Genomic DNA, 27,390 nt, shown 5'->3' on the forward strand with positions numbered 1-27,390 from the left:
AAAAAAAAGGGGCTAGTTGTAAGATCCTGGAATAATAACAAAAGAACCAGACGAGATCATGGAGGACAGGAAGTTCTACTACTACCTCATTTTACAAATGAGGGAAGCTGAAGCCCACAATCTTCTGATTGTGATTAGTCCATGGTCATACAGCTAGTAAGTGTCTGAAGTAGAATTTGAACCCAGATCTTCTTGATCCCAAGTCCAGAGCTCTCATCCCTACGTTATACTGCCATATGTGTGTGTGTCTGTGTGTCTGTGTATTTAACATCATGAAGCATTTCCTTCTCCTTTTCTTTCCACTAGACATATAGCTTGAGATCCATAGTACAATCTTAAAGTCCCTTCCCCTTATTGGTTTCTTTTTTCCTTCTCTACCTGTAGGCAGCTTTCAGCAAATCCCAGAGGGAATCAAAACTAAATATCTTTTTTGCAATCCATCCAAGCCATTTGGGGATTAGGAGGAATGAATTAGGAGGAAAGTGAAATAAAATAATAAGAAGGAACAAGTTATAAAAGCATAAATATGTTTTGTTGTGCCATCCTGTTTGCCACTCTTCTTTCCTTCTAAAGTGAAAATCCTTTATCATTCTTAAGCAGTTCTCCTTTCTTCCTCCTCTCCCCCCCCTCCACTTCTTTCCTGGTAGTAAGAAGTAATGAAAGGAATGGGTTCCAAGAAACCTACAAAGAAACCTAGAACTCATGTGGAGTGAAATGAATAGAATCAGCAGAATAATTTATTTATACATTGTAAAGATAAACTCCTTGAGAACATTTAACTCTAAACAATGCAATGAATTACCAATAACAGGAAGACTCATGCTTATCTATGCTATCCACTTCTGGAGAGAGAGGGAATGGATTCAGAATTCAGAATGAGATACACTATTTTTATTTTTGGACATGGATAATATAGAGATTTGTTTTACTTTACTATATATACTTGTTACAAGGGTTTTGGTTTTATCTTGTCCTCTAAGATTCCAAGTTGGAGGGTAGGAGGAGGAAGAGAAAATAAATGATTGTTTTTAAAAAAACAAGTTTGTTTTCTTAAAAATATTGTTAACTTGTTAAATTTCTTTATCTAAAATGGGACTATTTAATTTATTTTCTCCTCTGTTAATCTGGGCAATCTATTATGTTTTAGTAAATATTCATGCATTTCACTTAAATTATCAGATTTATTGGCAAACAGTTGGGCAAAATAGCTCCTAATTATTGCTCTAATTTCCTCTTTATTGGTGTAAAGTTCACTTTTTTCATTTCTGGTATTAGCAATTTGATTTTCTTCTTTCCTTTTTTTAATCAAATTAATTAAAGATTTATCTATTTTGTTGATTTTTTCATAAAACCAATTCTTAGTTTTCTTTGTTGGTTTAATAGTTTTCTTACTTTCAGTTTTATTGATCTCCCCTTTTATTTTCAGAATTTCAAAGTTGCTATTTAATTGGGCGAATATGTCCTTTAATGAGTTCAGTGTCTGTCTCATAGGATTTTTTTTTTTTCGGGGGGGGGAGGGAGGGTGAGGAATCCAAGGTTAAGTGATTTGCTCAGGGTCACACAGCTAGTACTAAGTGTCAAGTGTTTGAGGCAGAATTTGAACTCGGATCCTTCTGACTCCAGAGCTGGTGCTCTAACTGCTGTGCACTATCTAACGGCCCTCCTCTTTTCCCAAAGATCCTTTATTGACCAGAGTAGGGTCACTTGACTACACACACACACACACACACACACACACTCACACACTCATGTCTAAAAACAAACAAGCCAAGTTTGATAGCATTACAAGAATCCCTTAACCCACTCCCTGCCCTCCCTGCCAGACCCTCTAATTTCCATGAATATTGAAGAGAAAGGGCTCCTCACTAACTCTTACTGCACTCCCTTTAGGAGAGAGAAAGGAAAAAGGGTTCCATTGAGTTTGCATTGACACAGATCATAGATCTGCAGAGAAAGTTGGGCAAGAGCGATACAAAGGGGCCACACACACTGTCGTTATTTTGTTTCACCACATCTGGAAATAACCCATCACTGGTGAATCCTCCTTCACTGCCTTAGCCTTAATAATATACTTAGGACACTCACATAGTGAGTGACCACTATACTTCCAAGGAAATAGGGTTTGGTAGGAGCTCCTTATAGAAGATATCCACAACTCTAATCTCTGACTATATATTAAGAGAATTCAATAAATATTTTGATGCACCCTCAAATATCCTAACTTTCCAGTTCTTCAGTCTACTCATTTCCCATAACCTCCACCTTATCTCAGCTAAACATAGAATAGTCTTCACCCTTGATCTTTTCTTGGCTAATATATTTATGGATTATTTTATGATAAACTTCACATGAAGCTAATATGAATCCAAGATCAGCAAAGAATACGTCAATTAAAATCTTTTGGAAATGAGCCAAGAAAATACAACCTAGTCCATATATTTTACTTGATTTTCTTATTAACAAAATGATATATTTATATTTTGCTATATTAATGGTAATAGAAGAATACCTTGTGAGGAATTCCATAGATACAGATATAAGGGACATGGCTACAAAAGCCAAATATTTTTTCACAACTAAAATCCAAAACAGCAGAGCTTAAGGGATGATCTATTTCATACAGGGTCCTTGCAAACAATTCATTTTTCAGTTTCCCTCTTTCATCACTATATTTGGCAGCATCTATAAGATTTGGGGAAGAGAAGAAATCACTTTTGTTATATTTGGAATTTAATTTTTAAAGCCAGTAAGGATATTATATAATGTACTGTTTATGAAAAATAAAAAAAGTCTGAAAAAGGTCAGTTAACACTTAAAAGGACCAGACACGACACATCAGATGACAAAAACTGGTCCTTTAAGGTCTTCCCAAGTTCTAGTCCTTTAAACAACACTAGTTGGCGAAATAAATCTCAGTCTTTTAGAATTATTTATACATTCTGTTTTCTTCTCCAGTCTTACTTTTAGAAGGACCAAGTGCATCAATTGACAAGAAAATATATTTGATAAGTTTTTTCCTATCAATGTAAATGTACTTTAAATACAAATAATTCTAAGTAGATATTATAATTTTCCTTTGAAATACGAAAAATTCATCTTACTATTTCAATTTTCTTTGTGAATAAAATAAACTGTATTGTGCCAATTGATAGAGATTGATTCTTTTTGGTCATGTAAAAAAAAAAAAGAGATTGGTTCTTTCAAAAGGTATTCTAGTGGTTAACAAGTTGATGCAATTAGGCAGATTACTTATGTTCTTGGGATTTAGAAAGCTCAATAATTCAATAGATATGTAGAATAAAATAATTTATGGGTATACAAAGATACCAAAAACAAATATAAAAGCTGTCTTATACTACTCTAGCTATAGACATCATCTATAAATATATATAGTTCTAGTTATACCTATTAACTTCTTTTGCATCTACAATAAATCAATTTGGAGAGTTTATTTTTTAAACCATTTTTTTTGTTGGAAAAGCTTTCCTTACATCCTTGTTATTAAAGATAACTAGCATCTAACTGAACTTCCTTAAAGTACATTTAAGGCTATGAAGAAAAAAATAACAGAATAATCTGATAATTTGGCAGGAAATTCAGTTCTTCAAACTTTTCCAATAGACTGAAAGAAAAGGCCCATAAGGAAGTTAGTAATAGTATGCTTACTACAAAATAGTAATATTTAATAATTTGGTACTTCTAAATAATTAAACAAATCAACTAGTAATAATAAAAACTTGTTATTTTCCTTTATTACCTGTTGACACTTTATCAGTCAGAGTGAACATTTCTATCTTGCTTTTTTTATTTTCTGAAGATTCTGCAAGGACCATTACTTGAATCATATTAGTTTCCCAATTATAAACTGTAGTTATTTGTAAAATGGTACCACTCACAACTGAAAATAGACATTAGTAGACACACACAGAAATTATCATAAAAGATCATTTAAAAAATTTGCTTATTCAAATTAAAACATTACACTATTGCTATACTTGATTAAAAAAATACTTGATTAAAAAGTCTGAAACTTCTGGGTGGGATGAATAGGGTTTTATTTTTACAGGAACTCTACAATCCAAAGTATATATTTTATTCATAAAATAGCATAATCTTTTAGAAAACCTCTAAGATTTTAGATTTATTTTTTGATATTTCACATTTTGAAGACAGTGGTAAAGGGTATGAAAGAAGTTTTCATTTGTGTGACCTAAAATTATTTCTATTTCCATTATATCTGAAGCTTAATATAATTTCAGTGATTTATGTAGGGACAAATAAAGAATTTGTGTGTAACAAAACATGAGGTAGAGATCTTCATTAAATGTCAAATATTAATATAATCATATTCAAGGAGGAATGAACAAAACCTATCATTTGAAGCCAATAAGACATTGGCTGTTGAAGGCAACTTGTCTCAAAATTTCTGTGTTTGAAAAACTTTTTATTTATAAATATGTGAAAAATGTTATAAACGTCATTATCATAGTTGTTATGCTTAGTCATAGTTTATTCATTTTCAAAACTTTGACCTTTTTTGCATGAATGACACTTAAAATATTTATATTAATCAATACTACCTTGGTATGTATTTTACCTGTAAATCCAATTATTTTGAATGCTTCTGAGGCTTTGGAACTTAATAAGAAGATGTGTTTATCAGATGTTCCAACGATCAAAAATGCACCATGCTGGTCAAAACTGGAAAAACATAAATTATACTGTAGTTTTTTTCTTATTATAAGAAAATAAGTGAAAGGAACCTTAGAGGTAATCTAGTCCAAAGCTTCCCATTTTACAAACTGAGGTCCAGAGAGATTAAGTGATTTGCCCAAAGTGATAGATAATAGGGGGGCATTAGTTGCAGACCTGGAATCTAAACTAAGGTCTTCTGACTCCCAATTTGGTCCGTGACACTATGCCACATTTCATTTCTTAGATTCTTGCTTATTAAGAAGTCCGTCCTTATCCTCAAATGGATCTGTCAATCTGTCATCTTGTGTAGATGTTCTTACAATCATATACCTGAACAATGCATCCAGACTTGAGCAGCTTGAGCCATTCTTTGTCCATGTCTTTACATAACTACCACTGGTAAACACTCAATGTTTTGGGAGAGTTTCTCATTTGCTTTTGATATCAATAGAATACCGGTGGAGCTCACAGATTGTCCATCAGTTATTGCTTTTTCTCATTATTATTTTCTTTTTCAATCATACATTTCTTTGGTGATGTCATTTACTTCATTTCTTCTAAGTAGTTCTTATTTATTAAGTATCATAGGCTATTCCCACTGCCCTTTGCTTAGCACAGAGCTTGGCTCGTAGTAAGTGCATAATAAATATTTGTTTATTGACTGACTGATTGATCAAATGACTTTCCATTGCTTCAGAGATTGTAATTTTCCATGACTTAAAGAAATACTAGAAGAAAATTGTTATTAAAATATTATTGGAGGGAAATCGGTATTAAAAAGATGGACCTTTGTTTCAGAGAAAAGTTTGAGAGTAATTAAAAGAGTTTAAAATTTTTCAGAGTCAAAACTCCCCATTTTTTTCATTCCCTGTTTAATTCTGGGAACAATTGTCCATTTGTAGCATCTTTCTGTGTATATATATGTAATATATAGACTGATGGAGCATTTATTAAAAGCTGCCTATGTGCAAAGTACTGTATTAAACTCTAGTAATATAAAGAGGAAACTAAGACAGAGCTTGCCCCCAAGGGTATCACATTCTAACAGGAAGACAACCCACATGGAAGGATCAGCTGTATGTCAGAAGGAAAGGCCCCATGGTTCTTAGGGTGCAGTGCCAAAAAAACATCATAATACCTCCACTTTAATATTATTTCCAATGCTAAGATCTGCCAATTTCACCTTTACGGAGTGTTATCTGAGAGATCTTGCGAAGTGCAGGAGAAGGTGAGGTGGTCAGAGCAGCCTTTTAAGAGAACCACCAGGGCTGAATGGAGGAGAGAGTCAGGAAGCAGGCTGATGCAAGGGACGCGGTTGGATGAGGCCGTGCTCCAGCAGGGCCGTGGTGGTCCAGAAGGGAGTGCTTTTGAGAGATGATGCAAAGGTGACATTGACAGCTCTTGGCAATAGAATGAATGGTGGGGATGGGCTGGGAGATGGTCTGGGCGCATGGGAAGTGCTTGACAGTAATAAGGAAGTTGGGAACACGAGAAGAGTTACCAGAAAAAACAATGAGATCCACTTTGGACATGTTGAATTGAATGTGTGCTGGATATCCAGTTGGAGATGTCTGAAAGTCAGGTGGAAATGTGAGATTGGAGGTTAGCAGAGAGAGGTTAGGGCAGGATAGGTAGATTTGAGAATCAGCATAGAGATGGTAATTAAATTCATGAAAGCTGATGAGATCCACCAAGAGAAATAATATAGAAGACAAGAGGGCACCCAAGAGAAATTTATAGGGAGCACCTATGGTTAGAATATGATTTGGATGGGGATCAAGGAAAAGAGACTGAAAAGGAAAGGTTAGATAAGTAGGAAGGAGAACCATGAGACAATGGTGTCCTAATCTTCAGAAAAGAGAGTAGCAAGGGGAAGAAGGTACTCTGCTATGTCACAGGCAGCAGAGAGGGTAAAGAGAATGAAGAGTATGGAAAGGCCGTTGGATTTGGCAATCATTGGAAACTTTGGAAAGAACAGTTTTGGTGGAATGATGAGTTTGAAAATTATATTGGAAGAGCTTAAGAAGACAGTGAGGAAAAATGGAGGCACCTATTGTAGATGGCTTTTTTGAGGAGTTATTAACTAAAAAGAGCAGAAGAGATTTGATGGTACCTGACATAGAAAGATCAAGTGAGAGTTTTTTGAGCATGGGCAAGACATGGGCAAGTTTGTGGGCAGTAAGAAAGGAACCAATATACGGGGAGAGATTGAAAATATATGAACAGAGAGGCAATATGTTGGAGGAGATGAGATGGAATAGGATCGCTTGTTCAGGTAGAGAATCTAGCCTTGGTAAGGAGTATGGTCACCTCTTCTTATGAGATGGGACAAAGGGGAAGATAGTGGCAGAAGGCCTATGAGTGCTATGAGATGAGGAAGAGGAGAAGAAGAAAATCATGGAAAATAGCCTCAATTTTTTCTGTAAAATATGAGGCAAGGATCACAGCTGAGAAGGGGAAGTCACGAGAGCTTTGAGGAGGAAGGAAAAGGTTTGAGGCATTGTAAATAGTGCAATAGTGAACTGATAAGCAGCAAACATATCAGGACCTAGTTAAAGTTGTATAACAGATCTGTGGTGATTTTAATCATAATGGTCATGTGGTTTTCTCTACCTTTGTTTCCACATGTGAAGGACAGAAAATGAAGAGGGGATCCAAGGCTGAAGCTTGGCAGGATACACTGGTGAAATAAGGGGGCAAGAGACTTAGAAGGACAGGGTAGAGTTGAACTGGTTCACTGCTATGGGCCAGAACTCTGAACTTGAAACAAAGGTTTCTTACAAGGTACTAAATCAGTGGAATTGATAGATACAATAGTTACCTAATTTAGCATGGTTCAGTATGATTGATTTAATCCTACAAGGAGATGTTATAGGCCAGAACTTGAAACAAGGTACTAAGTGGAATTGAGACAGTGGTTAAATCTAGTTTAGCATTGATTTAATCCTACAACAAATAATGATTTCCTAGTAATATAATGATTGGTGTGTACTCAGTGTGGAGCATATAAGGAGAAGCTCTCAGGGCCAGGAAGGACAAGCACACTAGAAGCTCTTAGAGGCTGAGACAGATTCATTCCATCTTCCATCTTTGTGCTGGCTGGAGGCTGAAGCAGAAAGCTTTGGATTCAGAAAGATTCAGAAGGCAGAGAAGGCAGGTGGGAGCTCAAACTCTCAGAACCAAGGGGAGAGATAGACCTCTAAAAGCTAACCGCCCCAGGAAAGGAGACAAGACTTTGAAAGAGATAATAAAGGATTTGGACTTTAGCCCCTGGCTACTTGTGTGGTGATTACTGAACTGAAATGAAGGCTACCTCCAGAGACCTCAAGAAAACCTCAACAGAGAATATTACATTTTAGAGAGAACACTACAATTCACCAAGTTGGCAAGATAAGGAAAACGGGAGAAAGTGAGTAAGTGCAGGGGAGGTAGCCTGGGACTCCTCATTATGTGGGTCAAGGAGCTCCTCATGGTGGGGTTGAAAAGTAAAGGTGAAAAAGTAAAGGGGAAGGCAGAGGGAGGGGTTGAACACAGAAATGGTGCATTTGTAAGTATTGACCAGATTAAGAGCATGACAATCTGTTTATAACTGAGATATGGAGGAATAGATCATAAGAAGTGAATAGGTTAAGAAAATGAGTGGTTACAATATTTGAGATACCTTGTGCCCAATACACATTGGGTACATAAAAGACATATTATTGGAAGAGAACCTTTCAAGGAGAGCACTTTGCTCTACTAAAACAATTTTTAAAAATCAACAAATAATAAACAATGGAATCTCTAATTATGAATAACTTCTAGCCAATTTTGTGATGGCAAAGTTGTGTCCTACTGTGGAATACCATGTACAAAACCCTAAACATTTCATTCTAAAGAGCCTCATCAAGTATGACCTCAATGCATATATGTTATTTTCATGAAAAATTTACTTAGATGACTTTTATATGACACTTTAAAATTTACTTCACATATATTGCCTCATTTAATCTTTACAACAATCCTATAAATAAAGGAGGTGCTATTATTATCCCTAATTTATAGATGAGGAAACTGAAGCTGAGAAGTTAAATTACTTGTTCAGAGTCACACGGCTATTAAGTGTCAGTAGCAGATTTTGAACTCAGATCTTCCTGACTCTAAGTCTATACTTTTAATAACCCTTATGCCTCTGCCTGGAAAAGTAGACATGTAAGTCAATAGCATAAATCTCTTCTGTAGACAATTAGATTAATTCAACTACTTTTTCTTTTTATGGTCTCTTTAGCTCCATTCTACATCTTCTTAATTACATCTGAGATATGATTACACATTACAGAGTTAATTACAAAAATCTTCACAGATCTTTTCCATTCTTCTATTTTCCCATTTTGATTTTTAAATGCCCATAAGATAAATTTCTTTACACTAGTTTTACATTTACATTTCACTCTTCTCTGCTTTCTGAAGTAATCCTACTCAATCTTCTGCTGTCTTCTAAAATTTTACAAGTGAGTTTACCTTCTATATTGATATTGCCCTTGTTAGCCAGATTTACCCACTTGATAAGTCAAATATTTGCTAAAGTTGTTTTAGTCTTTTTAGGTGTCCTCATTATGACAATTGATTTAAATTAATTAAATTTCTATATAAAATTATTGTAATTGGTCCCTATGTTCTTTGTTCTATCCATATCCTATTTTTGTCATCAGTAATATTTAAATAATTCAGAATTTAGTTGGTTAGTTACCCATTACTTCTTTTCTCAAAAGAATTCATCATGTACAGGTATAAAATTTTCATGGAGACTGCAATTATTTGGCCTCTCTGATCCCATATTCCTACTCTTAGCTTTTCTAGCATGTTATGTGCCATCCTCATTTCTTCCCATCTTTGCAATGAAGTGATTGAGTATCAAAGTATATATTTCAATTGGTAGGCCAAGTTTCTCTCCTGTTCATTCTCTATAATAAATATTGATTCATAATCTACAATGATTTTCATAGTCTTTTTGAAATACTTATCATGAATCCTGCAATATAAGACAATCTAATAATCTCTGAAATGATGTTTGTTGCTGCTTTTGTTTACACTGTAAAACCAATTTCAACAACTTCTTTTGTCTCTCCATTGAGAACTTATGAACCAGACTTCTATTTGAAAACAATTTCATTTTTTATTTCAATTTGTTTACTCTGAGAATGTTGAGAATGATGAAATTCAGTTATTCCAGTCATTCAAAAGCTAAGCTATTTAAATTTGTAGGCTGTCTTAAAAAATGTAAACTTTGTGATTTTTTTGCTGCACTTTCAACTGTTGTAAAAAAGAAAGAAGTCTCTATAGGCTTGAAGGCCATTTTTGTGTTTTTCTTCATTGCATGGATTACTGTGACCAAAGAATTAATATCTGGATGAACAGAAAACCTAACATTGCAATCAGCTAGTTATCCTCCTCAGAAAATAGAATAGTCTTTTTCTAAGGGCATTATTTATAGCCAGTATGAACTTGCCAAAGTATATGTTCTATTGGCATAGCCTTTAAGCAGCCAAAGTTACTTAGGATTAGGGCTTTCTGTATCTTTTACCCACTGGTGGTAGTTCTATGCCTTTGAGGCCACATAGAGCATATCTAATCCATCTTCCGTGGAAATAGAAATCAAAATGGACTTTTACAATTAATTCTAAATAAACATAGTAAGTCTAAGAGGATAATATGTTTTCAACATCAGCCTCTCTTTGGGATGTTAATTTTAAGTATTTTCTTTAATAAAATATATAAATTTATTTTCTATGATGGAATTTAATTTGTGAACCTTTAAGATGCTATTATATAATGTTTTTGAGGTGATGGGAAAACCATCATAACCTGTCTTCTTTGACAGTGAAACTTTATTTGAGAAGACAAAATATTATTATTAAGTTATTATTAAAATAGATTTCAGGAATTTGTTCTACCTAACCAAGAAAGAATCAGATAAAATATTATTGACTGATTTCTCTAGAAATGCCTTACTAATTCAGATTTCCCTTGTGGAAATAAGCATCATTTTGATAATGATACTGACAATAATAATTTCCAAGTATAGTTGAATAGTAAGTTCTGAAGCATGAACAGAACCCAAATTTTTTGGACTTCAAGTCTAACTCTCTCTTTGGCATGCTACATGACAATGAAGTTCGGAGAAGTCAACTGATTTTCCCTGGTCACACATCTAGTCATTGTCATACTTTTAGATCTAGTCTCTAAAGCCTTTCTTCTGTTCTCTGCACCAGATAAAGTTTTGTTATGCTTTAAAGTCAAAGGGATACTGGGGATGTGAAAAAACATCCTTAGAAAAGAGGGGCGTCAATTCACCTGCCAATCTGATCTAAATCAAGTTTGAGAAAGATGAAGACATTTTCAGATTAGGTCAGAAGATTTTGCTTCAGAGGCCCAGAGAATGATGGTGTCTTATGAATTCAACCCTATTTTATTCCAGTTTATTATTTCTGAATTTATAATTTTCTTTTCTCTTGCAAATTAGCTCTGCTTAGCCCCAAAGTGACTGGGATGTAACAGAAGAATTGAGTATTATGCTGGGAGCAATAGATATTCTTAATGGCAACTTTGGGGAAAAGGGGATTCCACATCCCTACTTTGGATCTCAGAAATAAAAAATCACTGCAGCCTGAGAGCCACTCAGAGATTCAACCAACAAAGAAGAAGTCTTGCTACATGCTAATGGCTACCTCTTTTAATGACCAAGATACAAATTATATCAAGAACATGATAAACTTATTACTACATTAAAAGTATTAAAAATCCTTAAAAGAAGTATATACTTTTTTTTTGCCTAGTCAAGATATTGACATTATCTTGAGAAAGAAAAATCGACAGGATTCAGAGGAAGGAGATGGATAATCCAAAGACTCAAATTCTATGTAGAAGATTAGTTCAGTAAGTGCTTCTTCAAATATTTGAAGGGCTGTCATATGGAGGAAAATTTGTACTTGTGTTTGGAACTAGAGAAGAGAAGTAGGAGCAATGGGAAGAAGTTATAAAGAAGGAAATTTAAGCCTGATGTTAGGAATAATTTCCTAATAATTAAGGCTAACCAAAAGCAGAATGGGCTACAGCAAGAAATGGTGGATTGCCCCTATGAAGTTTTCAATAAGAGACTAGATGATTGCTTGTCAACCACTTGTCAAGTACATTATAGTCGAGATCCCTTCACTACCTACCTCAAAATAAGTCTTTTCCTACTTTCTATTTCTTTTACTTCATTCCTATGATAAAACATCAGCCTATAGTTAATATTTCATTCACAGAAAATGTATAATGTCAATGAACAAAAAAAACGGCTGTTCATTTCCTTAAGAGAAAAGAGGGTAAAATAGTCATCTAATAATTGAGCCATTAATTAGGCCAGTAATTAAAGAAGTCAAAAGTTATACTTACAGTATTACTTTCAGGTTATACTTACTGCACGTGCTGTATAGAAGATCTGGTGAGAAGGATTTTGTGAACAACACGAGGGGATTTGATATTAGAAATGTCAAGGAACAGCACATATCCTGCAGTGGTCCCCACAGCCACTGAAAACGCAGAGGGGCAGCAAGCCATACCACTTACCTAGATAAAATTAACTTTTAACTTTAGTATAAAAGACTCACTTAAGAAGGTGAATGAATGAACAAATAAGATATCACCAGGTTCTCATATAAATTAAAAACATGTGTTATATAGGATAGGAATTGGGATTGGACCAGTGGTTTTATTGGAATAATAAAACCTCTCAGAGGAGGAGACTCCCTCTACTATGGTACCTTTACTCTCTTAAGAGAATTTCTTAATGGACTGAGAGATAAAGTAACTTGCCCAACTTTATGCAGTTGCGATATGTCAGAGGCATGCTTGAACTTGTCTTTTTGGTTCCATCTCTTCATACTACAATCCATTAGTTCTCATGGAAAGTAGGAAGACCACATAAAATCATTTTAATTATTAAAGCTCTTTGTAAATCTTATGCATCATATACATATCAATGATTATTACTCTTGTTATTTTTATTTCTGATATGTAAAGCTATTGGATGGCTAAGAATACTTAGAAATATGTAACTTTTAATGGCCATGTAACCTTGTTAAAAATTGAACCCATGAATATATTAATAGTCTATGAACTATAAATTATAATTGTGATTTACTTTTAACTATAAAATTATTATTAAATTTAATCTAATCATACTATAATAATGATGTAAAAGAAAGTATTAAATACTAAATATGAAATCTGAAATCAACTGTTCAACTTAACCTATTCAAAATTCTTAAATCTTTTAGGGATAAACAGTATCACATCTAGCTTCTAGGGACAATTTGATCACTACTTGCTTTCTAATGAGAGCATTTATAATAGTTGCAGATCCCTTTTTGCTTTAGAGCAGCCATGTCATTGAATGAGGACTAGTAAGGACTCTAAAAAGCCATAATTAGTTTAGGATAAGGATTGTACACTCTGTAAACTCATCTGTTTATTTCCCTTTGTAATCATTTGTGTTATATTTACTCCCTTGTTTCATTGTTCTTGTTTTTTGAAAAACCAAACCAAATCAAACCTATCCTTATGTCAGTTGAAGTAAGAGAAACTTGTATTCAACTTAGTCCAAGGACACTAAGGAGATCTGATTTTACCCCCTTAGAAATTACATTTAAAGCTGGGAAAGACCTAAATTCAGTTGTGATTTCTTATCTCTTCCTAACTGGATTAATTCTCTCCCAGAGATATTTTAGAAAATAGTATAAATCGGACTATAGATAGGACATTCATTTAATTGGATTTTAACAGTAGCAAGGATATTATGTATTTACTTGGATCAGAGGAAGATTTACCATGATTGGTACAGACCACTGAAATCATACATAATTGAATCACTGCAGGAAAAGTATATAAACCTTGCAAAAGTAAATCAATTTATTTTTCTGTCATACTTTGTGATTATAATCATATATCAAGAAAGTGAGGACTGAAAAAATGAATTCACTTAACCATCAAGTGAATTCATAGAGCAGCAAAGCTCTAACTAAACCAAAGTCCGATTCCTAGGCCATTGCTTTTTCTATTATACTATATTGCTTGTGAAGTATAAGTTTTTATTTACTGTGAGAGAGTAGGGAATCTTCCAGCATTGCAAGGTCTAGAAGCAGGCCCAATATGTGTGGTTCTAGGAGTCTTGTAATACCAGTAAGGCTACATGCTTGTGCCAACAAAGGAAACTTGGATGAAACAGAACTGACCCCTACATCTCTCACATCCCTTCACTGATGCCTTCTGCTTTTTCTTTTCTTTTTCATGAAGCTAACTGGCTTATTGCTGTTGTTAATTGTTTTTACTATTGTTTCTCACTCCGATTGGGTCAGAATCTTCCTATCCCAGACATATACTGTTCAGTGATATGAGGACTACATATTTACCCCAAGCTTCTTTTCAGTCTCGTACAGGGAACCATGGGATGAAACACAGCAGTGCTTTCTCCTCTCCCAGTTTCCATGAAATGAAGTTCCTTCAAGGTTGTTAAGCCCCAGAAACTTGAAGAACTATGCATAATACCTACAAACAAATACATTCCCACTCTCCCATCCCCATGCTCATTTCATTGTAAGCTTGACTGTGCGACCAAGACTTAGATATTTCTGGTTTCATATTTTTTGTCTTATTTCCTCAAGTCACAAAAAAGGCAAGAGCCATGTCTTCTACTTCATTTGAATTTCTAATAGCATATAGCAAAACTAGATACACAGAAGTTTATTGTACACTTAATGAACAGATAAGATAAATGAATTAAAAAGTATTTCTTAGTCTTGTCCAAGCTGAATTCTTTCCAACATGAAACTGGAAAATTAATTATTCCATTTTAAAAAATATTATTTTAAATTATTGTTCTCTTCATCAGTGGTGGTCTTTATCAAAGATAAATGACAATACCTTGCTGGGTTTTTGACAGCCTTATTCTTCAGTTATGACCAGGCATTGTGCCAAGTGCTAAGCTAAGCTTAGGGAGTATCATGAAGTATCCAAAGGTGGGACTGTTTCAGAAACAATAAGGAAAAGTTGATACTAGAACTGTTGTATCAATTCACCTACCTAGCAGGTAGGGAAATCAAAAAGGGAAATAAGTACATTCTATCTTTTACAATTTTAAGGTTAGATTGTATAATAAAATTTGTTCTTATTATGATTTGTCCTCTGTTTAACTTTCTTCTCTATTTTTTTTATACCTTATAATTCTTATAATTAAAGTATAGTGCTTAGCGTCAGAGTCTTCAGAACTAAAATTGTAATTTCATTAAAGAAATGGGCCACATCATCTTTACACAACAGTAGAACTTCACAATGCCTAGAATTGCTTCACGTATCCATTTAACAAGTAATAATATTAATGAAAATTATAAGAAGCATAAATAATGCTTTTACCATTCTATGACTTTGCCATGATGTGATATTTTACTGTATTGCAAAATATAAAAATGCTTTACATTATAGTTATTTTCACATGATAATCAACTATAATTTTATATAAAAAGTCATTTTACACACCAAAGTTAATATATATTATTATAATATACATATTATATGTATAATATATATTACTATATATATTATATATAAAAACATATATATACACACACACACATATATATATATATATATATGTTAAAAGAGAAAGTCATTTCTAGGGAAGATTAGTTCATGTGAAAATGAAAAGGGGGGCTGCCATAGCATTCAGCATGAAAAATACCTACTTCTTATATACATACCTCTGTATAAAGGCATAATCTACTGATAAGATATCCATCTTCTGTCATCCAAATATAAAATTCTCCTAAAACGGTTATTGACTGTAAGAGGATTAAATAATAAAAATCTATAGTTATCAATATGGAAATTACTTTTTATGAAAAATGAACTTTTCCCATATTTTGTTAAGACACGTCAGCCTCTACTGGTTTATCTTGAAATGTAACCATTTATACAAAGGAATGATTGTTGAGTCAGGATGAAAATTTCAACATCAACATATGTAATTTAAAGATGAATTGATTATTACCTTTACTGAGTAAAGATATATGTTATTTTTAATTTTTAAATTGACTAATAAAATTGATTAGAGGTAATTCTATCTGATGTACTTGCATGGGACTTTGGAAAATTCACCATAGTTGTCTCTATATTTGTGTCATTTCATAGATTTAATGCTTAAAACAGAGATTTCATGGGATTTTTGTTCTGATACCTCTTCTGGATAAATATGAAGAAAAAAAGGCTGAAAAGAATGACTTTTTGGCTAGTGTGGTAAAAAGAAGGATTAATTATGTATCACTTTGATTAAGATCTTGAATAAAATTTTATTGGTTTGGACATTTCTTGAGAATGGATCAGGTTTTTTCTTCAGAAAGGAAATTAGCTTGAAATTCAAAACTCTTTATATTGTTTTATAGGATTTACATTTGGAAGGGACCTTAGATTTTATGTAGTCTAACTTCTGTCTTCTGTCACCTCATTTACAAGTGAAAACACAGAGGCAAAGAAAAATAAAATGATTTCCTGAAGGTCAAACAGGTAGCAAATTATTGAACATAGATATGACTTCGTCAATACTTAAATTCTATTACACCAAATTTAAGTTCCCCCTGATTTGTTATTTATTTTAAACATTATTTTCTTTTTAAATTTGAGTTTCAAATTTTCTTCCTCACCTCCAACCCCAAGACAACATGCAATATGATATCAAGTACACAAGTGAAATCAGGAAAAACATATTTCCACATTAGTCATATTGCAAAAAAAAAAATGAAGTGAGAAAATTATACTTCAATTTGCATTCATCAGTTTTTTCTCTGGAAATAAAGAGCATTTTTTTTTCATCATGAGTTCTTTGAAATCATCTTGAATCATTGCAGCAGAGTAGCCAAGTCTTTCACAATTGATGATTATTGCAACATTGCTGTTACTGTGCATAATGATCTCTCGATTCTTCTCATTTCAATTTGCATCAACTTGTATAGGTCTTCCCAGGTTTTTCTGAAACCATTTCCCCAATCATTTCTTATGGCACAATAGTACTCCATCATAATTACATGCCACAACTTGTTCAACTATTCCCTAATTAATGAGCACTTTTATCAATTTTCAATTCTTTGCTAGTATAACAAGATCTAATATAAATATTTTATTTTTCTTTGATCTCTTTGGGATGCAAACCCATAGTGATATTGTTGGTCAAAGAATACAGTTTCAAAACTCTTTGGGCCTAGTACCAAATTGTTCTCGAGAATGTTTGGACTGGTTCATTACTCTACTAGCAGTTCAATGATGTATCTATTTACCTTCATCCCCTCCAGGATTTGTCATTTCTGATAGGTGTGAGATAGTAGCTCAGAGTTGTTTTAATTTGCATTTCTCTAATAGTGATAATAGATCTAATAATTGTAAATGGTTTTGAATTCTTCTTATGAAAATTGCTTGTTCTATCCTTTAATCATTTGTCAATTGGTGAGTGGCCCTTATTTTTATAAATTTAACTCAATTTTATATGTATTTGAGAAATGAGAGCTTTCTCAGACAAACTTGCTATAAAAATTTGATAGATGTTAGTCTGCCGTGCCTTTTAGCAAAATGTAATTTCCCTGATTATCTTCTTTAATTAGCTCTATTTTTGCTCTTGCTTTGTCTGAAATCATACTTGCTACCACTACCTTTTTTACATCTACTGAAACATAGTAGATTCTGCTTCATCTCTTTATTTTAATTATGTGTCTTTCTGTCTCATGCGCATCTCTTGTACACAACATATTAGTGCATTCTGATTTCGAATCTATTTTGCTATCCAATTCGATTTTATGGGTGAGCTCATCCCATCCAAATTCACAATTATTATCACTTAACTGTTTCCCTCTATTCCATTTTCTTCTTTCTCTTTTTATCCTGATCCTCCTTAAAATCTTTTACTTCTAACTACTACCTCCCTCAATATTACCTTCCTTTTTATAATTCCCTCTTCTTTTTCTTAACCCATTCTCCTTTTAGTTCCTTTTTGGATAAGATAGATGTCTACACAAAACTGAGTATATATCTTTTTTCTTCCCTTTTTCAACCAAAACTGATGAGAGTGAGATTCAAGCATTGCTTTCCACCCCATCCCATGCTTCTCTTTCCATTGTAAAAGTTCTTCTTTGTGTGCCTCTTTTATGTGAGAAAATTTCCCCCATTTTATCTCTCCTCTTCTCAGAGTGCATCTCTCTTTCTCATCTCTTCATTTTTTGGGAAATCATTCCAAAATATTTGAGTTACATCTATACCTTCCATATAAATAAATAATTCCTCTTAACGGCTCTAATTGTGATTAAGTTCTTAGGAATTACATGAAACATCTTCCCATATAGGAATTTAAGCAGTTTAACATTCTTGAATCCCTTAGGATTTCTCTTTCATGTTTACATTTTTATGCTTTTCTTTAATCTTCTGTTTGAATGTCAGATTTTCTATTTACTCTAGTCTTTTCATTAGGAATACTTGAAAATTCTCTATTTCATTAAATATCTATTTTCCCACTGAAGGATTATACTTAGTTTTTCTGGGTAAGTCTTTATTGGTTGTAATCCTAGTTTGCCTTCCAGAATAACATATTCCAAGTCATCCACTACTTTAACATAAAAGCTGCTAAATCTTGCATCATCTTGACTGTGGCTCCATGATATTTGAATTGCTTCTTTCTAGATGCTTGAAATATTTTCTCCTTGACCTGGAAGCTCTGAAATTCAACTATAATATTCATGGGAGTTTTCATTTTGAGGTCTCATTCAATAATAGTTTGCTATCTGGATATAAGATATCAGGGCAATTTTCTTGGTAATTTCTTGAAATATAATGTCTAAGCTATTTCTTTATCATGTTTTTTTTGGTAATCCAATAATTCCTAAATTATCTCTCCTCAATCTTTTCTCTATGTCAGTTGTTTTTCTAATGACATAGTTCATATTTTTTCCCTTCTATTGACTTTTGAAAATATTGTTTCTTGTTGTCTCATGGATCCAGTTGCTTAATTCCAATTTTTTAAGAATTATTTTCTTAATAAATCTTTTTTTTTTCTATTTGGCCTATTTTGCTTTTTAAGGAGTTTTATTCTTGAGCAAATTTTTATGTCTTTTTGCCATTAGGCAAATTCTGTTTTTGAAGGTTTTCTTCCATTTTTTGTGCTTTTACCAAGCTGTTAATTCACTATTCACAGTTTTACCACTCATTTATTTCCCCACGTTTTCCTCTACGTCTCTTTTTTTCTTTAACTCTTCAAAGAATTCTTGTTGGACTTTATATCCAGTTATCATTTTTCTTTGGGATTTTGTTATAACTATTTTTATGTTGTCTTCTGAGTTTGTGTCTCTTATTTCCTGCTACCACAATAGTTTTTAAAGTTAAGTTCCTTTTTTTATTGTTGTTTGCTCATTTTTCTAAGCCTATTTCTTGACTTTGAATATTGGTTAAAATCGGATTCTGCTCCCTTGGGGGAGTGGGTGAGGAAGCACTATCCCAACATTAGGCCTTTTTGTGCCACTGTTTTCAGAGCTAGTTCTAGAAGTCTGCAAGCTTGGGTGTTTCAGAGGTTGGTGTGATGTGGGGAGGGTCCCTGGTCCTTGCAGCCATAAGCATTAGCACTTCTCTTGACCCTGGAACTTTGACCAGGTTTCCTGTTTCCCCTCCACTGCAAGATCGAGCCCCTTGGAGGCCTCCTGCTCCTTCGTGGCTGATCCCACATCCTCTCCACGTGGAACTGATAGAGGCAGTAGAACTGCCAGTCAGCCCCAGCTTCACCTCGTGCCAGCCACGGCTCATCTCTTTCTGTCCAGCTGTCCTACCCCCTGCTGTTCTTTGGGCCACTGCTGCTGCCTCTATCTGTGTGCCTTCCAGGTAGCTTTTTACCCTGGAGTCACAGACCTCCCCCTTAGACTGCCTAAGTTTCCTTAGGCCAGAAAAAAGGTCTCATCTAGAACCCTTGTTGCCTCTGCCACAAAACTTGATTTGAGGCATTATTTTAAAAGTTGTTTGAAGAGGAATGTTGAGAAAATTCCACTGGGTTGCTCTCACAAATCTGTCATCTCGGTTTCATGCCCCGGCTAACACAATTTTTTAATGAACTTGTTGGTAAAGCATTTCAATAAAAAAGTTAGTTTCTTGAGTTAATCACAATCTTTCCATCAGAATCAATGAAGGGAAATCTATTGCCTAAAATACATCTGGGGCAGCTAGGTGTCAGAATGGATAGAGTCCTAGGCCTTGAGTCAGGAAGACTCATTGTCATCATTTTAAATCTGGCCTCAGACATTTACCAGCTGTGTAACCTTTAACAAGTCACTTAACCCTGTTTGCCTCAGTTCTTCACTCATAAAATTGACTGAGAAGGAAATGGCAACCCCCTTCAGTATCTCTGCCAAGAAAACCCCCAAATGAGGTCACAGAGAGCTAGACACAAAAGAAAAATGACTTTCAAACAACAAAATAATCTAGATCCTAATGGTTTGAATAGAATGAAACGAATATGTCAAAGGATGTTTTCTCCTTTTTCATATGATATTTTAAAATATTTGATATAAATATCTCAAATTAAAGAAAATACCAGTCCAAATCACTAATAATTAGATAGTAAATGTAATAATAAATGATAAATCACTAATAATTAGATAATAATAAAATACAAATTGAAACACCTCATGTACCACCTCATATCCATTAAATTGGCAAAGATGACAAAAAAAGGAAATGAAAAATGTTTGAGGCATTGTGGGAAAACAAGCATGTTAATGCATGATTCACAGAATTGTGATTGGTAAAGCCATTTTGAAAGCACTTTGAAATTATGCTCCAAAAAGCTGTTAAACTATGCATACCCTTTGACCCACATATACTACTTGTAAATCTATATCCCAAAAAGATAAAGAGGAAAAGGATTCATAGATATGAAACCACAGCAATTATTTATATTGTGTCAAAGAACTGAAGAAAAGGGTGACTATTGATTGGATATGAATGATCAAGGGGATGATTTTAAAGAAACCTGAGAAAACGTATGAACCTTTGCAAAGTGAAGTAATCACAACCAGAAGAACAATGAATACATTAATATTGTAAAGATAATCATCTCTGAAAAACTTGGGAACTCTGATTAACTTAAAGAACAATCACATTTCCAGAGGAAGCATAGTGAAAGGTGCTGCCCACTTCCAGATAGAGAGGTAATGGGGGACTCTTAAGAATGAGGATTATGGAATTTTTTTATCCCTCCTTTTTGTGCACATGGTCAGTGCAGAAATTTGTTTTGCTTGATTATATATGCTTATAATAGGTTTTGTTTTTCTTTCTTAATGTGATGGAGGGAGAGCAGTGAACTGGAAGTGGGAGGTAGAGAAAGAAATTAAATGAAATTAAGGCTTTTTTTTTTTTTTTTACCAGTATTGGCACATGTTTAAATTGATATGCTTATAATAGGTTTTGTTTTTCTTTCTTAATGTGATGGAGGGAGAGCAGTGAACTGGAAGTGGGAGGTAGAGAAAGAAATTAAATGAAATTAAGGCTTTTTTTTTAACCAGTATTGGCACATGTTTAAATTGTATATATTTAGGTATTCACAGATTAGAAATTTCAATGCCACTACATCTCTAAATAGAGCAGAAAAAATTTTCTCACCATGCAGTATTCATTTCCAAATGTGACAAAATCAATTGCCTGTATTTTGCCACCAGATGCATCCAAAATTGTTTCAAGTTTTGGCTTTTCATCAAAAATATAGGAAAAAACAGATCCCTGTCAAATACAATTTAAGTTAAAAAATCATTTGAAAATAATGTTTGTTGCAAATTCTTGAGGAACTATAACTTCTTGCATTTTCTATTTGAACTCTTGAAATAAATCTTTGAAGAAAATAGTGGTGAATTCACATATTATTCTACAAATTACAGATTCAATTGCTAAAAGGTTAATTTACCTCTTAAAGAGCTCTGCCTAAAATGTGCACAAATGTAGTTACAATGATAAAGCCAAGCCTGAAGTCTTCTGGTTTCCTAAAAGACCAATTGACCAAATTTAACCATGAATTTCCTCTTTTAAAAAAACAATATGATAGCAGTTGGAGCAGTGGTTTACATCTGTATAACATTTAAGTTTTGCACAGCTCTTAACACACAATCTCATTTGAACTTTATAACAATTCTACTTTGCTGCATCATCGTAGTTTGAAAGTTCATGAAGCTATGACAGTGAGTATAAATTCTGATACATCCTACAAAACCAGAAAACTTCCAAATATAGGCACAGAAATGGTTATTTGAGCACCAGCTTACTCAAGTTCTTCACTAGAAGGTTTAACACCATACAATTTACTTTTCATTTGTACCAATTCATAGAAGACAAAGAGGCTATTATCTGTATCGATGGAAGAAGTATCTACACTAATTTGAGTCACTGGTCTTTCAAATATATATTCATGACAATACTTATTTCAAAGTTTATCAGTTGGGAAATAGAAAATTAAGATGAAGATTCTTCTGGACCAAAAAGGAAAAAACAAACAAATAACCTTTTTTAAACAGACTTCAAAACTGAGCCATGACCATGTGACTAATGAGATTGAAGTGAGCCTAGGGCAAGGGATAGAAACTACAATAATATCAAGATCTCATGTCACTACCTTATTGAAGGTAGAAAGGGGAAATGTTGAAGGAAGGATGAGGTAAAATGTAGAGGACTGGAACTTCAATCAGAACCGGGCACTTAAGGCTAATTATCTATTTGCTGTGAGATAATGACTCTATTAGCATATATTTGGATAATGGCTCTTCTCACCATCTGTGCTTGCTGAATGGTGTTAAGATAAATTGTAGTCAAAGACTGGGGGGAAGGGAAGAGGGAGAGGCCAGGATCACTTGGCGGCAGGAAGAGGAGGAGAGAGGCTGGTGAAGCAGGACTCCAGAATCCAGGATTATACTTGTCTGCCTCCTTCACTTCTCCCCATAAAAACCAATTATCCTGACTCTGGCTAACCTGAGGCCCCCAGGGAGAGAGCCCGTACTCTACAGTAAGAGGCTCTTGACAACTATTTAGTTTTCCCTATGCTATTTAGAGGAAATAGGATGCAGGAAAAGGCAATTCATGGCAATTACCAAAGGATATCTGAATAATTCCAAATAAGAGTTTCTTCCATTGGAAAGCAGACTATTTAAATACCTTTCATCTGAGGTTCTTGTTCTGGATCTTGAATATTTATTCTCCTCTCTAATTGGCTGTTTTATTAATAATCAATAAAGCTTAAGTAAAAACCTAGAGTGCCTATGGAGTTAGTTATTCATGATTCTCTAAGTTGCTAAGATTCAATTTAGTATGAATTGAAACTTATTGGTGTTTATGAGCTGCTTCTGCTTGGCTGTTATTAAATGGAAGTCTCAGCTCATGTCTATCTCCTGTGGGAGACCTGTTCTGGTTCCTCCGCTAGTTACTTCTCTTTCCCTCCTCACATGTTTACAGATATTTTTGTGCTTATCCATGTTTACATAGTTAGGAGCCCTTCTAGGCCACTTGTTTGCAGCTTGTTTCCAAGGTTAACCACTTTCAGGTTTAAGGTACTCTGTCCCCCTTTCTGTATTCCCCAAACTATGGCTCAAGAGCTCCGTCATTGGTACCTTTTGTAGTCGGCCAAGCACCTGAGGGGTACTCTCCACAGCATCAGTGGGAAGAAAGGGCACAGAAAAGGGAAGTGCAGACATAGAGAACACTAGTAGAGAGGCACAGACTTTAGGAACACTGGCGGTAATTGGCCCCTGTAGTGCTCCAGAACTCCATGACCTTTCTCTTCTCTTGTCTCTGAAGGACAGACTACCTTGCTGAGTTCTCTGAGCTATGGTTCTCTGCAGCTCAACTTGACCCTTCATGCTTAGCTAATTGTGACATCTTTTAATATGATAAATAGGTTTGGCATTTCCCAGCTGTCATCTCCACCTAAATGTTCCATTAGCACCTGACTCAACAAACTAAACTGTACTCTGCTCACTTATATTTCCTTTACCCTGTTTCTTTCAAGGCATTACCACCTTTCTAGTCACTCACATTTAAAACTTCAGAGGCATCTTTAAATTTTTCTTCTCCCTTCTATCTCACATATCCATTTGCCAAAATCTTTCAGCATTGTCAAATAATAACCTCCTTGAATTTTGTTCTCCATTCAGATTGTCCTATCCTGTTTCTGACCTGTCTCACAACTCTGCTCTTCACGTGGTCTATTCTTCATGTCTAGAATGTATTCCCCACTATCATTCCCACCAGTTGAAATCCTTTTTATTCAAGAGCCAGTATAGCTGCTATCAAGAAGGCTCCAATAAGTCTTCCTTAGTTGTTCCTGACATTTCTTATCAGAAAACTCTGTTGAGGTCTCACCTTTGCTGTTTTTTCGTTATGTCATTTATAAAAACTTATTTGAAGTTATATCACATTCCCTCAACAAATTTCATAAATCCTGAAACTTTACTGCTTTTCATTTTTCTGTTCTTAGTAGGGAGCACAAAGGCTAGAAGTGAGTATGCATTTCATAAATATTTTAATCAAAAGGAATTAATTAGCAGACTGATCCAAGAATGGGAAAAACATAGCTACATGTTGAAAAGACCTAAGGTGTTTGGGTGATTACAAGCTCAGTAGGTAACAATCTGATCTATTTCCTCAAATCCTCTCTTCAGAATTTTTCTGTTTCTGTTGTTCCAGTTACACCATCTTATTCTATCTTATTCTTATCCAGGGCTATCTTATTCTCTCAAACTAAAGTTCAAGAACAAAATATGGACGAAGACCAAAAAGTATGAAATTTAGGTGGGCAGACTCAGTTTTGTCCACAGAAGAGAAGGGCGATTCAACAGCTAGGAGCAAAAAGGATGGTCTCCAGGGTTTGAAGAGAGAGAAGATTTGGAACAACCTTGAGGAATGTCAGAGGGAGTCCCTTAAAGATGGCAAAAGAAATTAGAAAATGTGGTTTTTCCTATCCACTTGTTTTCTGATTTCTTCTGGCTGCATCTAGCAGGTTGAAAAAAGAAAGCAAATGTTGAGAGTGGCCTGAGATTTTGATGGGATGGGATAGAGTGCATTGCTGAAGTACCTGACTGGAATCAAGTTTGTTTATGATAATGACCCCAAAACAATAATAAATAGCCTGAGAACACAATAACATGTGACACTGGTAAAGTATAATAAGAGAGAGGCAGCATGATGTCAGTCAGTCAATATATATTTAAATGTCAACTACATGCCAGGGAATAAATTAAGCTCTGGAGATTAAAAATTTTTTAACCTAATTAAGAAGGTTACACACAAAAGAAAGTTTAAAAGGGGAAGGGAGAAGGAAGAGAAGGTTCCTGGCTCTCTACCCTCTATTCATATGATGTGATGATTTTAGAGCCCAAAAGACCAAAAGATTTGAACCCAGGTTCAAATCGTTTCACTGACAATTACTACCTCTATAACCCTGGGTAAATGGTCTAATCTCTCATTCTTGAGATGTACACCTAGACTACTCTTCTAAGTCATAGATGGCCTATAATGTGCCTTAGTGGAAGATTTCCTAATGTGGGAATTCTCTAAGTGGATAAATTAATATATCGTTACAGATTCACATGTGATTACAATAAGCACCTCAATAAAAGAATTTGTTCTGTGATATACAATATTAGCATTTTATGACAGGAATTCAAAATCTTACTTACATTTTCTGTTTGAAGTAGTATTTGTGTATAATCAGGAGAAAATACAATATTCTTCACAGAGGTTTGTAAATTAATGTGGTCCTTTATGGTATATTTATTTTCCTTGATATTAATAGAATATAAAATGCCATCCTAGATGGAAAAAGTAAAAAAAAAAAATAAAGAAAGAAAAAAAATCACATGCTTGCATAATGGACTTTCTCTACTAACCTGGTCAAATCAAGGATTTAACAATCCATTTCAGGAGATACAAATTTCTTTCCCACCTTAATGAAATTCTATCTATTTTCAAGGGTTAGCTTAATTCCTACCTCCTCCAGAAACCCTTTCTCAGTTCTCCCAATCTTTATTGCTCTTCCTATTTTCTGAATCTCTGTAACACATTTTAATCTTTTTAAGACTACTTTTTTAAAATTATAGCTTTTTATTTACAAGATATATGCATGGGTAATTTTACAGCATTGACAATTGCCAAACCTTTAGTTCCAATTTTTCCCCTCCTTCTCCTCTCCATCTCCCCCAAATGTCAGGTTGACCAATACATGTGAAATATGTTAAAGTATAAATTAAATACAATATTAGTATACATTTCCAAACAGTTATTTTGCTGTTCAAAAAGAATAGGACTTTGAAATAGTGCACAATTAGCCTGTGAGGGAAATCAAAAATGCAGGTGGACAAGGGTAGAGGAATTGACAATTCTATGTAGTGGTTCATACATAGTAAGACTTCTAATTAAATAGAATGCTATTTTCTTTGAAATAATTGAACTCTTATTTTCTTCTGTGTCTCATGGAGATCGGTCTTATTCATACTCAGATTATCTCTGCTGTTTTGAACTAATAAGTTCTCATTGTCTCTTTATGTTCTTTGAGGGCATGCCTAATTTTTTGGGGGGACCCCCCATAATAGAGCTCAACACAAAGTAGGCACTAAATACTATGATCAGACCTAGGCAAACTTAATTGACCTTTAGTATATTTACTTACTGCTTGATTTACCTACAGAAGATTTTGAAGTTGTTGTTCCAATAGATAAATTAGAGTTGGAAAATTATTGGAAAATTAGTCCATGTTCCCTTAATTAGACTCACTTGAGATTAAAATATTACTAATTTAAGGTGTTTGGGTTTAGGGCTTTCTCAGAAGACATAGATTTAAAGCAAATTATAACTACACCCCACTCAGCCCCACTCTTTATATAAATAGGATGAAATGGGTATTCAAAAGTTTTGAAGGAGGAAATACATTATCAAAATACCCAGTGGGGCAGGTAGGTGGTGCAATACGAGAGGATCTGATTTCAAATTTCCCTTCAGATCCTTGACACTTATTAACTGTGTAACCTTGGATAAATCACTTAATACTGATTGCCTTGCCAAAAAAACACAGAAAAACAAGTCTGAAAAGGGGAAATGCAGAGTCCTGGTTATGTTTGGTTAAGGAAGTGTAGTGTAGACTGACTACACCTCAGAAAGTTTTGTTTTTGTTTTTTAAAGCACCAAGTGAAGGGGTCACCTATTTTTCTTTTGGTTCATTCCCTCATATGTGTGTGTGTGCATACTTGTGTGTGTGTGTGCATGTGCATGCAAGTGCACACCAAAAAAATTAACTTGCTGGGCTACAGGTTTAGTTTATGGCTAAGGAAAAGAGAAAAGCTCTGGCCCAATTAGAGATAAATATATGACCTTGCTACCTTGATCAGCATAGATTAAGACCACAGCACTAACTCTGGTGCTACATTTTTGCAGCAATCTCTACAGCTGTAAATTGAAATGGATTATCATAGTAGTTGGGAATAAAGCAGAAACAGACCAAGCTCAAGAGATGACTTAGTTTACCTTCTGTTTCATTTACTAGCTACCTATGTGACATTGGGTAAGTCATGACCCCTCTAACACTGTTTCCTAACTTATAATATGTATTAGGTGACCTCTAAAATGCCT

The 27,390-nt window shown here is 34.2% G+C and overlaps 2 protein-coding genes across 2 annotated transcripts in view; one reads left to right on the top strand and one right to left on the bottom strand.

Annotated features, from left to right (window-relative positions):
- LOC100913363 (glutathione S-transferase omega-1-like) overlaps window positions 1-27,390 on the top strand; it is a 169,095-nt gene that overhangs the window by 88,659 nt on the left and 53,046 nt on the right. The window lies entirely within an intron of this gene.
- LOC100919281 (cilia- and flagella-associated protein 43) overlaps window positions 1-27,390 on the bottom strand; it is a 138,251-nt gene that overhangs the window by 79,885 nt on the left and 30,976 nt on the right. Inside the window, exons 9-15 of the mRNA XM_031955793.1 lie at window positions 25,446-25,577; window positions 21,391-21,507; window positions 15,471-15,551; window positions 12,137-12,285; window positions 4,598-4,701; window positions 3,758-3,898; window positions 2,510-2,682 (exon numbers count right to left, since the gene is read on the bottom strand). Of these exons, the coding sequence (XP_031811653.1) occupies window positions 2,510-2,682; window positions 3,758-3,898; window positions 4,598-4,701; window positions 12,137-12,285; window positions 15,471-15,551; window positions 21,391-21,507; window positions 25,446-25,577 (897 nt within the window). The remainder of the gene's footprint in view (window positions 1-2,509; window positions 2,683-3,757; window positions 3,899-4,597; window positions 4,702-12,136; window positions 12,286-15,470; window positions 15,552-21,390; window positions 21,508-25,445; window positions 25,578-27,390) is intronic.

This window comes from Sarcophilus harrisii, chromosome 2 (genome assembly GCF_902635505.1).
Source record: "Sarcophilus harrisii chromosome 2, mSarHar1.11, whole genome shotgun sequence".
Taxonomy (NCBI): domain Eukaryota; kingdom Metazoa; phylum Chordata; class Mammalia; order Dasyuromorphia; family Dasyuridae; genus Sarcophilus; species Sarcophilus harrisii.